The sequence below is a fragment of the Cygnus atratus genome, chromosome 14 (genome assembly GCF_013377495.2).
Source record: "Cygnus atratus isolate AKBS03 ecotype Queensland, Australia chromosome 14, CAtr_DNAZoo_HiC_assembly, whole genome shotgun sequence".
Classification (NCBI taxonomy): domain Eukaryota; kingdom Metazoa; phylum Chordata; class Aves; order Anseriformes; family Anatidae; genus Cygnus; species Cygnus atratus.
This window is the reverse complement of record NC_066375.1, coordinates 225,559-242,158: the sequence shown is the minus strand read 5'-3', so window position 1 is coordinate 242,158 and position 16,600 is coordinate 225,559. Positions and strand designations below refer to the sequence as shown.

At 38.3% G+C, this 16,600-nt stretch overlaps 1 protein-coding gene across 14 annotated transcripts in view; it reads right to left on the bottom strand.

Moving 5' to 3' along the window:
• Positions 1-16,600, bottom strand: part of JAKMIP2 (janus kinase and microtubule interacting protein 2) — a 56,060-nt gene that overhangs the window by 33,475 nt on the left and 5,985 nt on the right. For 4 of the 14 annotated variants that reach the window (XM_035560539.2, XM_035560536.2, XM_035560543.2 and 1 more), the window contains 2 exons: positions 7,705-7,777; positions 3,540-3,809 (listed from right to left, as the gene is read on the bottom strand). In XM_035560539.2, coding sequence (XP_035416432.1) covers positions 3,540-3,668 — 129 coding nt within the window. In that variant the 5' untranslated portion in view covers positions 3,669-3,809; positions 7,705-7,777. The other 10 variants (XM_050713525.1, XM_035560532.2, XM_035560542.2 and 7 more) reach the window with 7 other exon arrangements.

The window sequence follows — 16,600 nt, the reverse complement described above, 5'->3', positions numbered from 1 at the left end:
TAGCTTTGGAATCAAAGTTACAAGGCAGCTTTCAGTACATTTGCACTAACATATCTCTAAGTCCAACTTCATAACCCTGAGCAATTTCACAATAGAATCCCATGTGAACCTACACCAAAGATAAGCCACTGACAAGGAAAGTTTTCAGTTCACAGCAAGCTCAGTAAGTTTGTTATTTACAGTGAAAAAGATTGGGATTTCTGCGATTGTAAGAACTACTTTGTCTATTTCGTTTTAAATAAAGACCACAAAGAATGAACAAGAGAAAACCTTTCAGAAAGAAAAATCAAGGGAGAAAAAAAAAATATATGAACAAACATAGTAGCAGGTCATCTGAAAGCCCTCCAAGAGCCACTGGTGGTCTAGCATACAGGCCTAATTGATTACTTGGATAGGATTTAGTGAAGGTAGAAAGTGCTACTGACTATATGCAGAGCTGATTGACTTATTCTCTCAAGCTTTGCCGTTTTACCTTTCCCAAAATAAGTTGTTAGAAGAGTTTGAAAGCGTACTTTTACTTCGGTTTCAATCAAGTCTCGGTTTTCTTACTTACTACTTACTTTTTTACTTCAGTTTTCGAGTCCTTCTGACAATTAATAGACTTTAAAAATGAGATGCATCTTTCTCAGAAAGCTCCATGGAAAACAAATCTGAAAGATTCTCCTAAAATTCCCTACAGAGTTCTCTGGAACACACAAGAACTTTTCAAAGCAAAATATTCAGTACACATGTTATTTAAAATTGGTATGTACTTGCAGCTCCCGCTGACTTCTCTGCAGGACTTCAGAGGTTATCAATGTGGTAGTTATGTGTAATAACACGTCATATGCAAAAAAGTGTTTTTCAGCCAGGGACTAAAAAGCAATCTCTTTTAATCACATCTGTATGATTCATGTGAGAAATTCAAATGCCATTACATAGATCACTTCTGAGAAGAAAGCTACACATAACCTTAGTGTCCCGCCACCCACCACCCCACCCTGAGAATCCTTAGGCATGTTTTTGGTTTGCCTTCACTCCTTTTTCAGTCTAAATTCATCTTTGATTTTGAATACTCATGACTAAAAATGAGCCTGATGCTCTCTTTATTTCTTTAACTGTTGTCTTCCTGTTTATTAAAAAGGGAATTGAATGCATTACAAAATAAGGTGTAATTATTGTATGTGATCTATTCTGGCGTGACATAAAAAGATACACGTAAACTTTCAACAAAGTAGTTTGGGTATCACAATAGCACAGTGCAGACTCATGCAGGACCTGAGTACAACCCAAGCTGAGTACTGGGATGCCTGGTTTTGCACCTATTATTTTCCAGGCTGCCTAGTTTATCTAACTGCCATTAGGCGTTAAGCTGATGTGTAGATGCACCTTTCTGATGGGAAGAAAGGGAGAGAGAGTGAGGGTCTTGTGGGAGAAAGATTACTATATTTGAAGTAACGTGAAAGAGACCTGCTCAATAAAAGACCACAAGGGTCCTCTTTGGATTCAGTGGTAGAGTGAATTTCTTGCTAGCTGAGACAGGCAAATTCAAAGATCCTATTGGTTTGAACCCTTTGTGGGATGAACAATTTCTTAAAACTCCTTCTGATGTTGTGTGACTGTCCATTTTGGCATCCTATTTTTAACATCATTTTACAGATGAGGTTGTACTAAGATGTATATTCTAAACCTGCTTATGTCTAGGGAAAAAAAGGGGAAAAAGCTAAAATCTGATTTCTACATCACAATTAAAATTGCAGTGATAGCTGCTCCTCTAGATACAAATTGCAGAACATTTCAGAATTGTGATCTGCTTCCTGAGACTGTAGTTTTTAGCCCCTTGCTCCTCCATGATGACAATTCCTTTGATATCTGGAGCATTCAGTCCCATTTGGTCACAGGAACAGATGATAGCACCTATGGATGGACCTCCTGAGAGGTACTGAAGCACAAGCAATTTCGTTATTTTGTTCATGTTCTGCTCAGGTTCTTTCCATTGTTACTCTGAAGCACATTTAAATATATTTCAGATAAGATTTTTTTTTCAGTTTTGAAGGCGTTACTACATTTGTTGCTCTCATTATTTAGACCCATCCTTGAAGTGATGTCTAGTAACAAAAACCAGCACTGGCAAGTACCATATCAGAGTTCCATAGCTGCAATGATAAAAAACCAGCAAGAGTTAGAATATAGTGGAAAGCACTACAGAATCTCCCTTGGCCATCAGTTTTCTTATTGACCTCCTATGGCTCCTTAAGAAAATAACTAGGCCTTGCCTATGTGCAACATATGAATGACAGAACTTGCAGGGAATACACAAAAGAAGCATTTTTGCTTTCCAAGGCTGTCATTGACCATATGAAAGAAAAGGATGCAGAATGAGTTTGAAAGAATTATGGTATCTGTTTCCTTGTTTATCTTCACTGCTTGTAAAAGACAGATTGAAGATTGCCTTAATCTCACTCATGTTCGGGGAACTTTAGCAATTACCACATAAGGGTTTATTGCACAAAAGCTGCACTCTGCCTATAAAACACAGATGCACTGTGAGTGCCACTAGAAGCATCCCTAAATGATGAGGGAGCAGCACTTTGGAGAGCAAAATCTACACTGTTTTGCAAGGCCACGTCAGGATCACATGTGGGAAAACTGATGCTGCCTGCAAGGATTTTAGCAGAAGGTCTGCAGGGTTTATGCAGAATAGGTGTAAAATAACAGCCAGTATTTTACACTTGGATAACAACTGGCCCATTACCTTTATACAGGCTACAAAGGCTGAAACAGTGTAACAAGATCTTAGTGTCTTTCAAGGGCTGCCCTAGTGCAGATGATGCAGGAAAAGAGTCAAGACATCAGCAGATGATGTAGGGAAGAGCTGAGGCTGCAGCCCACAGCCCTAAGGTGGTACCAAAGGCTTCTAAAGTTTATGCGAGGAACCTCAAACCTTCACAGGTATGAACAGACAGGGCCATGGCTATACCCTCTGCACATGATACTCAGCTGGCTTTTGACTAACTTTGGATATCAGACTGTAATGCTGACAGACCATTGGTACCTGAACAAGCTTGAAATAATGTATACATACCTTAACGTACAAAATACAGTTCAGCTGCATTGCAGATAGATTACAAGGATCCACATGGAATTTCATGCTATACATTTAAGAACTACTTCACTCAACTTTGAAATAAAGACATATCTTGCTGAAATATATTCAAAAATTCACTTATTCAAAAACAGCAACAGTACACAATTTCTAGATGCTGGAAATTAAAAAAAATAAAGATATAGTTAGAGACAATCTGAGTGGATAGTAGGAAAAACACTAATTGGAATACGGCCAAAGATGTTACAAAAAGTATACCATTCCATTTGAGGGCCAAAGTCTTATTAAACTTGTACCTTGGTATTTTACTGAGGTCTTTTCCACTGAAGCAGCAGCACATCATACCACTGTTCTAGAGAAGAGTTGCATCTGTTGATTTCTGTGATGCTGTTTTTTTCATGTGTTTCTTTCCTTCAGTGCAGACACTTTTATTTAAAACCAAACCCTCACTCACCTTAGATTTCTCCTGGTGCAGCTCAATTTGAATGTCTGTTAGCTTGGTCCTGAGTTCCTCATTGGCAGCCTGTAGGGCAAGAATCAGTGCCTCAGGCTTTTCGCCCTTGCTACGTCCTTTTTTTGACATGATTTCTTATCAGTGAGAGTCCATGTGTTTACTTCTTTCAAATGTGGACTGCCATCTTTTTCTGTTCCTTTCAGTACCAGTTATTTTAACGCCTACTGCCTGGCAATCCTTAAGGTTCTGTCCTCAGCTGCTTTGGAAGCCCTGTGAGAAATAAGACATACTATTATTTATCAGTGGACACTGCAACATGACAGCTCACATGGTTATGGAACACAAGATAGCTCACTTCTCCAAACACTGCAACCTCTGCAAGTCTGAAAACCTGCAAGGGAGATCCCAGCACAACCAGGCTTCCTTATGCAAGTCTGACATAGTGGTGGAGATTTCATACATGCCCTTTTCTTTTTCTCATAAAGGGGCACCATGCAAAGAAGATACAAGTTTGTTCACCATAAGGATTAATGATGTTGAGACTACAGGATTGGAGAGGACAGGTCATTTAATCCAAGCCTTACAGTCTGGGATAACCACAAAGCAGGCATTTTAGTCTGAAGAATCTATCTACGATCTCTTCCTGCTACCCTTCCCAACCCTTGAACTCTCCCAAGATCCTGTGCCAAACTCAGACTTTCATACAACATTCCTACAGTCTACTACAAGAAGAGAGAAGCGCTGAAGTCCTCATTAGCATTCTGGGTCTCTGTAGAAGCAGAAAACGAATGACATGCAAAAGCCCATATCAGACTAGAATTTGTCACCTTTGCCACTTTTAAGGGAATGCAAAAAAACTAACCAACAGTTTCTGTCAACTAAATTTTGGGGAAAATTCTGTCCTAAGTCAAAATGATATGGTAAGCATAAATCCAAGCACATCAGCAAGATATGCAGATAGGGAAGCGAAGGTGGGTGGTTGTTTGTTTGTTTGTTTGTTTTCCGTATCACTGGGAATATGAGTATCCCTCTGTCCTGCACGTCCCATGTACTTTTTTTTTAAAACATTTTTCTTGTTAGTTATTAGCACAGACTGACAGCCTTGGATAAAGAGGTATTCTGTCTACCCACAAAATAAATGTGGATTTAATAATCTTCCTAGAAATTTCTGTATCTATGTCTCTCAGCGCTAAGCAGGGATTGAGATGGTGCCATGTTCATGCTCACATAGTCAGTCTGCCTTTCCTGACACATTCACAAAACCTGCAGAAATTACATACATCTTTTGAGATGAAAGCAGAATCCTCAATAAAGAATGTCACTGTGAATTGAACAAAGCAAATTCACTCCTTCTTGCTGTGTTGATCTTGCTGTTCTGAAAATACTGTACTATATCAGCCAGGGCTTCATATGCTGCTCCCTGTTATAATACCTCTGAAATCCCGGAACTGTGTTGTATATACACACTATAAATGAGAGCAGGATCTGATCCATCCTTCCCACAGTGCCTCATATTCAAAACTGGTAACAAAAGATCCAATCATGCTAGTTACATGTAAGACTTTTTCTTCAGTAGGGCTGCAACAGTACAACATCAGAACTGAGCCTGCTTTCAGTGCAAGTGACGGAGAAAGAAAATGGTCTTTGGAAAGCAGTTAATAAAATGGCTTGTTCTTCTCACATACCATGTGATGCAGCACAGCCCTGGAACATCTTATGTAGTTCTGGCTAGGAAAAAAATCAGACCATATGGGACAGAAATGGTCAAGAAAGCAGAAATCTTTGACTGTCAATGCCAAATGATGAGTTGTTTGAGTTTGAACAACAGCTCATGCTTTCACCAGATTAGCCATGCAAAGGATGGCTTTGGAGAAAGAAAACAGTACATAAGCGAATCAGTAAAGACAATAGATGAAAATTAACAGGATAAGATTTCCTGAATGGGGAAAATGCTTCTTTGCTGTGTTGTTTAAGACCCTCAACCACTCCAGAGACTCCTCTGTCCTGGAGGCCCGTTCAGCAGAGAGCAGAGAGGCTTTGATAGTTGTGATATGCTGTAGTGTTGCAATAATACAAACTTCTACTAATGCACCAGGACCATACTGTTCACAGTCCTTACCACACTGAGCTGGCCACACAACTATTCACTGGACGACTGATTTGCCAGTATGCTACAACAGAGCTATTAAATAAACAGAGTGTAACTGGTACACCAGAACACACAGCCATAACAGAGGTAATCCCAAGGCAATGTTATCAGAGTGCTGTCATACAATCAGTATCACCACACAATGCCAGATATTACGTTAACTAAGAATAACTTCCAGAGCCAGACTCTGTTCTGGTTTACTGCAAGAAATTGGCCAAGTTTACTGGCACTTTTGGGAAGTAGTTTCAATGAAACACACAAAAATCATTCACTAATTGCAAAACATCAAGTTAGAGTGCATATTCTTCCTGTTTCCCATGACTATAATCACTGCTGAACAGCAGTATAGCATGGATTTTTAGTGATCAATAGGGCTTAATGAACATTATTTTAGTAGTATATATTCTAGATAAACTAAAAAATAATTAGCAAATAGAAAAATAGAGCATATTACTTTAGTATCAAGATTGTCTCAATGGAATAAGAAAATATGGATATTCAAAAGCAAAAGGAACCTATAGATGCTCTTTGTGACATTAAGATTAATGAATATATAGTGGAAATACTTAAACAGAACACTAATGCCCCTATGTTTTTTTAGTTTGGAGTAGCTTTTTTATTTATTTAATCTGCTGTTTTACTGGTTCAACAAAGAATACTGCTTTGAGATAGAATTTCAATATATCTTTAAAACGAAAGCAACTATATAAATGTAACATAAAAATGCACTGGAGAGACCTACAGCAAATTCATTAGTAGCCCATGATTTTCTCAACTGCATTCATAATTTGATGATAATGTTAACTTCATGATTCTTTTAAAAAAAAAGGCCATGTGAGCAATCTCCATTAATTCTCCACAAATCGACTTGCATGGCATGTACAGCACTTCAACACACTAATGAGCATAACTTGTACTTATCACAGTTTTGCACCCACAATTAATTTTCAAATAAAAGATGGCATCTCTGACTCCAGTTATCAACCTTTTTCTCTTAGAGGCGTTCATCTTCCTCATCATTCTCCAATACATCACTAACATCACACTCTTCCAAGAGGCACTTGGGTCCTCTCAGGTATGCTGTATAGAATTCTGTTTTCCTGTTGGTGTCCCCAGAACAATTTGAAAGCATCTCTATCCACTGTATGAGCATTTCTTGTGTCAGTCAAGGACCTGGCAACATGGTGTATCCTGCCTCTCATTCTGCAGACCACATGAGTACACTCAGAGGCGCTTTAAAATGCCGAACTTGCAGAGGGACTCTCCAAAGTCACTCTGGCCACGCCTGTATCTCCACTTGCAGACTTACAAAACAGAAAGAAACTCAACATGTCTGCGCTTCAGGCAACAGTGCCCATCAGTTGGTATAACCCTCACTGTCAGATCTACTAGTTGTCTGCACACCTTGCCTCTTCAAGTGGCCTAACTGTTTTCTTGCTAAGTTGCTTCCAGAATTCCTTTTCCAAGAAGCTTTGAATGTATGGTCTGACACAGACTGATAATCTTTTCTAGGTTGAGTTATGTCTACTTAGAAACAAGAAGTCACTTATACTTCACAGAAATAAGACTGAATGCTGTTGGATCCAAGTGTACAGATCAGTGGGGGGACTGCAGTGAAGGTCCTTCATTAATCTAGTTTCAGATCTGGGGTCCTGAGCCCTGCTTCGGTCTACTCTAGGAAAATAGACATAAATATCTATTGACTATATATTGCAGATCACACTCTAGTGAGACTGACTGGCTGCAGCAGCACTTAAGAAAACCTAGTGTAATTTAATGCAAGCTAGAGACAATTTGCTGGAACACAATATGATCTTGTGGGTAGAGCAGAGACCACGATGCACAACTTCCAGGTTCTTTTCTCATCCCTTCCACTCCTGTATATGTACTTTCCTTAACATTCCAGTAACATCACTCCAGAGAGCCCATTCTGTAAGCTGTTTTCCACTGCCATTATTTATTTTCCCAGTTAAGTACCTTTTAAGATCAGACACATTTGATTCAATGGTATCTTACCTATAGCTAACATGGTTTATGTTAACCAACTGAAACACAAGGCTTTGAAGAATGACTTCAATCAACAGTGATCCTAAACATGAAACAAAGACCAAAAGTAATCATTAAAGAACAAATTTAGAATTACAGGCAAGAGAAGTAGAATTATTATTCACTTAAAGAAAAATGTTTCTGGCACTGTCAGTTAAAGTCTATAAAGATAAGATGACTTTGGTGAATGCAGTTTTAGTAATATTTAGCACAACCTTTGAATAACTTCTGCAAGTCTCTTACTACGCAATCTATTGTTTATGTTTGTATGTTATATTGTTATGTTCGGTTATTCCACTGAATTTTCCTATTTTCAGATGGAACACCTCAACATGAAATAATGAAAATACATGAAAAATTAAATAGTACCAAAAAAAAAAAGAGAGCTTTCAGAATTATCACGCTTGCATTAACCTTGCATTTAACAAAACAGATTTTGAAAATGGAGGCATTTTTGTTAGGAGAGGAATTCCATTTTTTTAACACTCAGCAATTCATTTAGAATCAACGCATGGCACAGCCAACTGGACTGGGGGACACTAGTGTCCATCCTCAAAAATCAGACACTAACTACAAAGTAATAAGACAAGCTGTCACAACAGTCTGGTGACTTGATTCAGTTGCCTTTAATGTCATTCTCTGGCCATCCTCCTCTACAAAACAGTTGGTAGTCTGTGGTGAGACAGGCAGGACTTGTACTTGATGAGGGGCAATTTTTCACTATAGGAGGGAAATAAATTTTTCATCAGCAAGGTGTCTATTTTCATTGACAGCCTCATTTGCAAGGCCAGACATCTTCCTTTAGGCAATAGTGCCTTCTGTGTGAATGAGTTGGAGTAAATTCATAAGCACATGGAACAGGTATGATTAAGAGTTCATTATGAGTGTGATTTATCTCGTGCCTGTGAAGGGGGAGAGGAAAGTATTATGGTTTAACCCAGCAGACGGCTAAGCACCACACAGCTGTTCATTCATCCTCCCCCCTCAGTGGGATGGGGGAGAGAATCAAAAAAAAGTAAAAGCTTGTGGACTGAGATAAAGACAGCTTAATAGGACAGAAAAGAAATACTAATAACAATAATAATAGTAATGGTAATAATAATAATAATAATGTGTGCAAAACAAGTGATGCACAATGCAATTGCTCACCACCTGCTGACCAATGCCCAGCCCCTCCCCTAGCAGCGGTCCCCCCAGCCTGGCCAGCCACCCCATATTAACTGTTCAGCATGACGTCATATGGCATGGAATATCCCTTTGGCCAGTTTAGGTCAGCTGTCCTGGGTCTGTCCCCTTCCAGCTCTGTGTGCATCCCCAGCCTCCTCACTGGCAGGGCAGTATGAGAAGCTGAAAAGTCCTTGGCTTAGCATAAGCACTACTCTGCAAAAATTAAAACATCAGCACGTTATCAACATTATTTTCATTCTAAATCCAAAACACAACACCATACCAGCTACTAGGAGGAAAATTAACTCTATCCTAGCCAAAACCAAGGCAAAAAGGAAAGATATTGCCACCTTCAAAAGACCTCCTCAGCATCCAGCATAATTAAAAGGGATATAGTTACTCTTTGGGAAGCTGTATCTTTTCACCTATCAAGGTCACCTACCCTTTGAGATGGAAGGGCATAGTGAGTTCGTCCATATTGGATCATATTGCTTTTAATGCACAAAGCTTGATATTTATGCCAAATCGTTAGTATTATTCGTATTTCCAAATACCTGCTTTACCAAAGCTTGCATGCAGACCCTTGCAGACTACAATGAGGTAATAACCTTTCTTATAAATCCCTGGTATACCACGTCCCCCACAGGGTGCCAATTATATTGCTGAAGAACACTGTCCCAGCAGTCTGCTGTGGAAATCTAGGCAAGTGAGGAGGCTCATTTCACCTGCTGCCATGTCCTTACTACACTGAGTACTTGCAATTCCAAAAGAGTGAAGGGAGCCAGGCAGATGTACTGATTCTCAGCAGCACACATGATCAAACCCTAGATTTTAAGTCCAAGAAGAAACACCTTCAGTCCTTAGGTAAACAAACTCCTTTGACTTTAGTGGAATGAACCCTTTGGGTATATAGATCTCCCTATGAAGTACACAGTGCATAGTGCAAATATCATACGGCATATCTGTCAAGGAAATTAAAAACATCATAACATTCCCAGATTGTGAGAATGATGTTACCCTATTAACTGTTTCAAATTCTGGTGGCATATTTGGCCATGCAGCTATTTAGAGATTGTAAGAAGCATCTGTCGGATGTCTGCAAGCAAAAAGACCATCAGAATTGTTTATGATGAATGGCTGCCAAGTACAATAGCAGCAGGAGCATCTCCTATCAGCTTTGCCCTCTTCCAGCACTTGCTAGTAGAATGTGTAGGAATTACTGGAGTCCTCAGAGCCATGAAAATACCTAGTTAAGCAAAAGACTGCTTAAAAAAAATCAAAAAACCCTATGGGCAGATTTCAATCCAAGATAACACGATTAAGTCCATTCCTAAAGCATAATAAATTCAGTCTGGAACCCACAAGGAGAGATTCCATTTTGCTCCTTTCTCTAGAAAATCCATCCACTAGATTCTTGAGTAAAAGCACCACACATTTTCTTTGAGATGCACCTTCAATGAAAGTCTAAATGAATTCCTTGAAGAATTTGCCACACTTTTTATGAGAAGAAACAACACATTGCTACAGGCTGTGAAGAATTTATCAGCAAGAAATCATGGCTATACTTGAATACTTGAACTTAATTAGATTTGCTACTGTATGAAAAAAGTATGTTGTTTGAATCTCGTTTTTGTTGTTGTTGTTTTTGAGATCAATTCAAGCTTAGCTGCATGATATAAGCACATTGAAGAAGTTTGTTCATATTCACACTCCCAGAGGTTCAAAGCAAGTGCGCGGATAACACTGTACTTCGTCCCATGGCAGAACATGCCTTAAAAAGAAAATACTTCAAGGCAAGCACTCTGTAATCTTTAACATTATATGTAAAAAGACAAGTGCAACTCGATGAGCAATCCCACTAAAAGCTTCTTCTTACCTAGTCTCTTTAATCTTCTGTTTTCATCCCTTCCTACAAATTTCACTCATTGCTATTACTTTTCTTTTTTCTTCCATGCTTTCCTTTTTTAATTCCCTCCCCCCCCCCCTTTTTTTTTTTTTTAAATTTCCCTTTGTCCTAGTTTGTTTTTTCTTTTCCATTGCATTCTAGGCTAACTTTCTGTGTGGGTTTGGTCATATGCTAGCAAAAGTAGAGAGGAAAAATTCCTACTCCTGATACCAGAAAACATGGGACTCTGAAGCTGTTCTGAGCTTAAGAGCAGTGTTTCTGATCCAGTACTTCACCTCAAAGTGATTGTTACATTCTAATATTTGTGGTATTAATAGTCTGAACAAGTATGTTTGTCTTAGAGTTCATATTAACTGTTCAATTAACTATCACTGAAAGGAATGAACTTCATTGGGTTCTGAATATTTGAGGATGGGAAGAGGAGAAAATTCTTCCAAGCCAAGAAACCTACTTTTTGAGATCTGTCTCCAGTTACAGCTTGCTGGTAGATTTTCCACCTCTAGTTCATATTTTTTTCTTATGCAAGTAGCCATAAGTGAAAGGGTGTGCAAACAAATGTAAAATAATTCTAGGGTGACTTTTTTTGTACTGTTTCCTTGTTATGTGCTATGTGCAGTTAATGTTATGGAAAAGGCTGCTGATATTGCACATGTTGATTTGAAAACTTTGCTCAGAACTCAACACACACAAAAGTTCAGATAAATTTTCCAGATTCAAGCAGTACCATTTCCGTATCCATAACAAAGGCAAAATAAATAAGGTTACAAAAGCAGGTCAGGTCTTAAAATAAAACTTCTGAATAGCAAATATATCACATTCAAAGCAGTAATCAATTACTGTTCTTCATACAGTAAATGTAGTACAAAATAAGTTTGTACAATGCTCTCAGACATATGGTTTGGTTTTGGGTCCTGTGTGCAGCCAGGAGTTGGACTCAATGATCCTTGTGGGCCCCTTCCAGCTTGGGATATTCTGTGATTCTGTGATTATTCCTTTATCTGAAGTGGTGAGGAAACTGCTCTGGATTTTGCTCCTAATGATAACCTATGGCAATTCCAAACTGTCTTCAACTTCTAAGTTGGTGAAGGCAACCAGAACAGATTAGTAGGGGCAGAATTTATCTGGTAACAGGCTTCCCACCAGAGTTGTCCCTGAAGTTGCCTTGGCAGTCAGTTCAGATATGCTTGCTTGTTAAGGTTAAGTCACACCCCTTATCTAAAAGGATGTAGAAGAAAACAATCCCATTAAAGATACCTGAAATTTGGGGTGGGGTGGAGTTCAGCAGCCTGAAGGAATGTCTTCTCATTGTATTCTTCATGGCTAGAATATCATGCAAACTAGACTCAGACACATTTCACTGGATATCCTTATTAGCATGACCACCAAGTGGGCTCAGAACCAAACAGCAACACTGAGCAAGTCGTCTATACGACGTGGTCCAGAGGTGAATCCAGGGGAAGTACTCTGGGTTTGCAGACAGTTAGTTATATGGGAGATTTTTTTCTAAAAAAAAAAAAAAAAGCAACAGTATAAAGCCCTCACTTCTGTCTTCCTGTGTTAAAATGCAAAAAATCACTACTATCATACTGAAAATTAATCTGACAGGTTGGGGTCAGGCTATTTCAAAACAATCTGTCTTTAGGTAAGGCTTTGTCATGATAGTTGAAGGTCCAAAATTGGCTCCTTTCTCTGTTTGGGCTTCTGCTGAATGAGACACATTGCACAAAATACCTTTCCAGTCTCACTGGAATAATAGCACAAGCACAGGAGGAACAGCGCACTCTTTGTGGGGGATGTCCAGCCAAGTATGAAGAGGCACGAGCGCACACCAATCAAACAGCCGTAGGCATATATGCTCCAGTTTGCACATATGACAAGCAAGCCTGTATTTATATCATGGAAACTGCTTCGGGCCTCATCAGGAAAAGAGCTGAGGCCATCATTCTCTTACAGTGTTTTAACAGTTCCCTGCTTTACTCTACCCATTTATAACAGGAATCTTAACCACTTTATCTTGTTTTACTGTAATAAAGATTAGAGGAATCTAGCCAGACCATTTTTGTCTTCTGAACCATGACTTTACTTTTTGCACGAATTACATACAAGACTAAGACATCTAAGACTACAGCAGTGAGCTCCATGTGAAACACAGGAGTTCTTACTCAAAGATCAAAGAACACAGGTTTTTATGGCTATCTTTAGCAAACTGATACAAATGCAAGCATGATCAGTATTTTTTTAGAAAAGCAGTAACATGACAATTTCCACAGAATTTAGAAAATCAATTAAAATCCTTTAAAACATATTCTAAAGTATAACCCTTCCTTTCAGCAAAGCAAGGTGTCTCATGTGCCAAATTTGGTGCACTCCTGAATGAGAGTGTTGGTCTGTTTGGGTCTGCACACAAAACCCTTTAGTCTCAACACAGGAATAACTTTGACTATGAGCGAACCAAAACACATGCTATGTCTCCTGAGGAACAAGTATATATACATTCCCTCAAAGTGGCAGAGACCAGAGTGCAGGGATCTAGCAAAGGCAAAACTGAAACCAAGCATATGCTCATAATATCCTTTTGCACAGACAGAGAAATCATCTAATCCTGATGACTCTTTCATCTAGACTTTGAACACACAATAGAAATTACCTCCCTGTCCCCCCTCCCCCCTGACAATAAATAAATAAATAAATAGAAACACTAAGAATGTCTACTCCTGCCTATTTTGTGCCCAAACACTCAGTGGAATTTGCGACTAAGTATCTTTAAAATATATAGACATACCCTGCACTCCTGGGTTTCCACTTTAACATCTCAAAGTTCAGAACTAGAAACCTTGAGCTCTGTTCCTTGTAGTAACTAATACAGCAGCAGCAGATTAGTATCGCACCCCCTTGTTTAGCTTCTTCCGTTTTCCAGTCAGCATCTGATGCATCTGCAGCTGATGTCTCACCAATTATAATTCACAAGTTGGATGATAAGTGACAAAGATGCATTGCTTTTGAGGACCTAATCCCATCTATTCATAATTCTAGAAAGCCTCTAAGGCTACTGGGCTTCCAAATAAATTGTGCTTAGCTACATAAAGTAGCTTTCACAAAGGAAGGATACTGACCATTAAATCGAAGGCACAGGCAATGCAAGATGTTAATCACAAGTGTTTACTATTAAGGAGTAATATCTTACAATCTGCCACAGGATGAGAAATTAGTACCAACACTTTAGAAGGATAAGAACCTGGCATACAAATGGTGCAGAGAATGGCAAGATTATTCTGTAATGTAACCATTAGGGTTTTGGTTCTACTAACTTTGGTTCTACTAACATATAGAACACTAACATTTGGTTGTTAACTGTATGAAATAAAATTCAGGACATTAGACAAACATCATAATCATCACTTTCATGTGACAGCATTATTATTATTCCCACTTGTGGGTGTTAGCAGAGAGAATGTTTGATGTTTGGGGCAAACATCAATACATCTCTTTGGAGATGGGCGAAGAACTGAAAGATGGAAACTGCAAAGAAGGGTTAGGGCAGACTCCTCAACAATGGTGAAGCTTTGCAGGAACAATCAGTGCTCTGATACTAGATTCCAGACAAGCTTTCCTGCATTATTGTCAGGATGTACATTATTTTGCATTTTCTAGTGGGATTCGAATAAATCCAAAATTAAGTCTTTGCTTTGTCTTATTTACCAATTTTCATCTATGCTTTACATTGGTTCAGAATAAAATTCAAGTGTGAATTATTGCATTCCATGCTGTGTATGTTATGTCACATAATGAAATAAATGATTAATGGAAACTGCGATTAAAAGCACGATCTGTATTATCTTAGTATGAAATCATAATACAGCATCCCAAGATCAAAGAAAAAACTTAGCTCAGACTTGCTATAAATATTTGCATGCCTTTATACAATTCTGTACTATATTTTTTATAGACAGAACATGACAAATTTCACGTGCTAGCAGCTTAAATGTGTTTTATTCTACCAAATGGTGATAAATAGCTCTTCAGAACAAATCCTAACCACTTTGGCTTTTGACTACACAGAAATCATGGTGTGATAGATAATTTTTTAATCAATACCACAATAATTTTCGGGAATATTGAAACGTCTTCAGAACTAAACTCCAAATATCTATCCCTCAGATTCAGGCTCCACATAAGGAATACAGGATGAATCTGGTGCTGCTACGCTGCTAAAATTACCATTGGCTCTTGCTCTAAAACATGAACCAAAAATCCCTATCCAAGTTGCTGGCAGCACCATGGAAACATTCAAAAGGGGACAGAAGCATTATTGTTATCCGCAGCAAAGCTGAGGAGATTTATTAAACCAATATTCTATTATTCTGTGGCTAAAATACCATCTGTCTCTTTTTTAAACAAGTGTTTACTTAGAAGTTACCATGAAGCATACTACCAGTAAATATGTGAAATCCTTCCCTATCCTGAAAGGAAATAGAAATTTCCCAGACTCAACAGAGTGAAACATACATGGACACAGATAAGACACACGACTGAAGAATAACAGAATTGTCAAGAAAATTATGCACTCCATCAACTTGCCCAGCTCATTGCAAGATGGGGTCTAAAAAAACATTTCAGTGTTTCTGCACTTTTAGTGTTACTCTAGGCCCATTCTTGGTTTACTGAAAAGACATTTTGTAAAGGTATTTTACACAAGTAGAATTGCACTCAAACACTGCCAGAGACAACACATGGAACCTGAAAGAGAAACACTGCAAGTCACGGAATTTATAGCATGAGGTCTTCCTTCCTTTGATTTTGATTTCAATAAGCCAGCAAAACCATCTTTTATTTAATCAAAATGCATATAAACAAGAAAACAACAAACAGTGAGGGAAATGTTCATGTCCCATTTGTGTCTTGTAGAAACACTTCCTTTTTCTTTCCAAGGTCATAGCCCTCATTATCTATTGTCTTACAAACATCAGAGGAGGATATTTTGTGTTCACTATTAAAAATTGTGAGATATTTAAGTAACTTTGCTATTAAAAGCACCAGATAACTTGTGAGAGTTTTTGCCATTTTTAGCTTAACTCTTGCTACAGCTGATGAAGATAGATTTAGATAAGATGTCAGACTGCATAAGAAAACTCAGTGTTCTGGCCTCCTGTGTTCACTTCTAACATTTAACAATGTGGATCTCTATGATGACTTTTTTTCTTTTCTGAATACCTTGCTTCTGACCAGATCACTACATTCTTGCAGCTCAATATAACTTCAAAATACATATTTTCTACTTCCACTGTATCACTGTCAATGTCCTGCAGAACCTGATGTACACACTTCTCTGATTTCCCATGTCCTGTATCCCACTTAGCCTTTCATTACATTACCTGGGAAAATAATCTGAATGTTCCCATTACCATGGGTTATACTCCAAGCTATACAAAACCTAAGCCAATTGGAATTAAAGCTTGTCTCTTCAGATCAGCTTTTCAGCAGAAATGTGAATATCTATGTGAACATCCTGTTAGCAATTTCCATTCATCTTTAACAGTCAAAATGCCTTTAAAAATAAAAAACCTTAGAAGCAATATTCACTAGAAACACTCAGATTATTCACTTACAAAAATATTGTTACCAGAGTTGGTCTTTTTCATTTCTGATTTGTTGTAAATCTTACTCTTCCATTGTATGTTGCAAGATAGGCTCCCTCAAGACCTCTACAGTCTATGAGCTTTTTAACAATGGCCCTTAATAGGCAGGTAACATTAGAAATCTTCTTTTCCATCGATGCCATTAATCAGCTGAGGT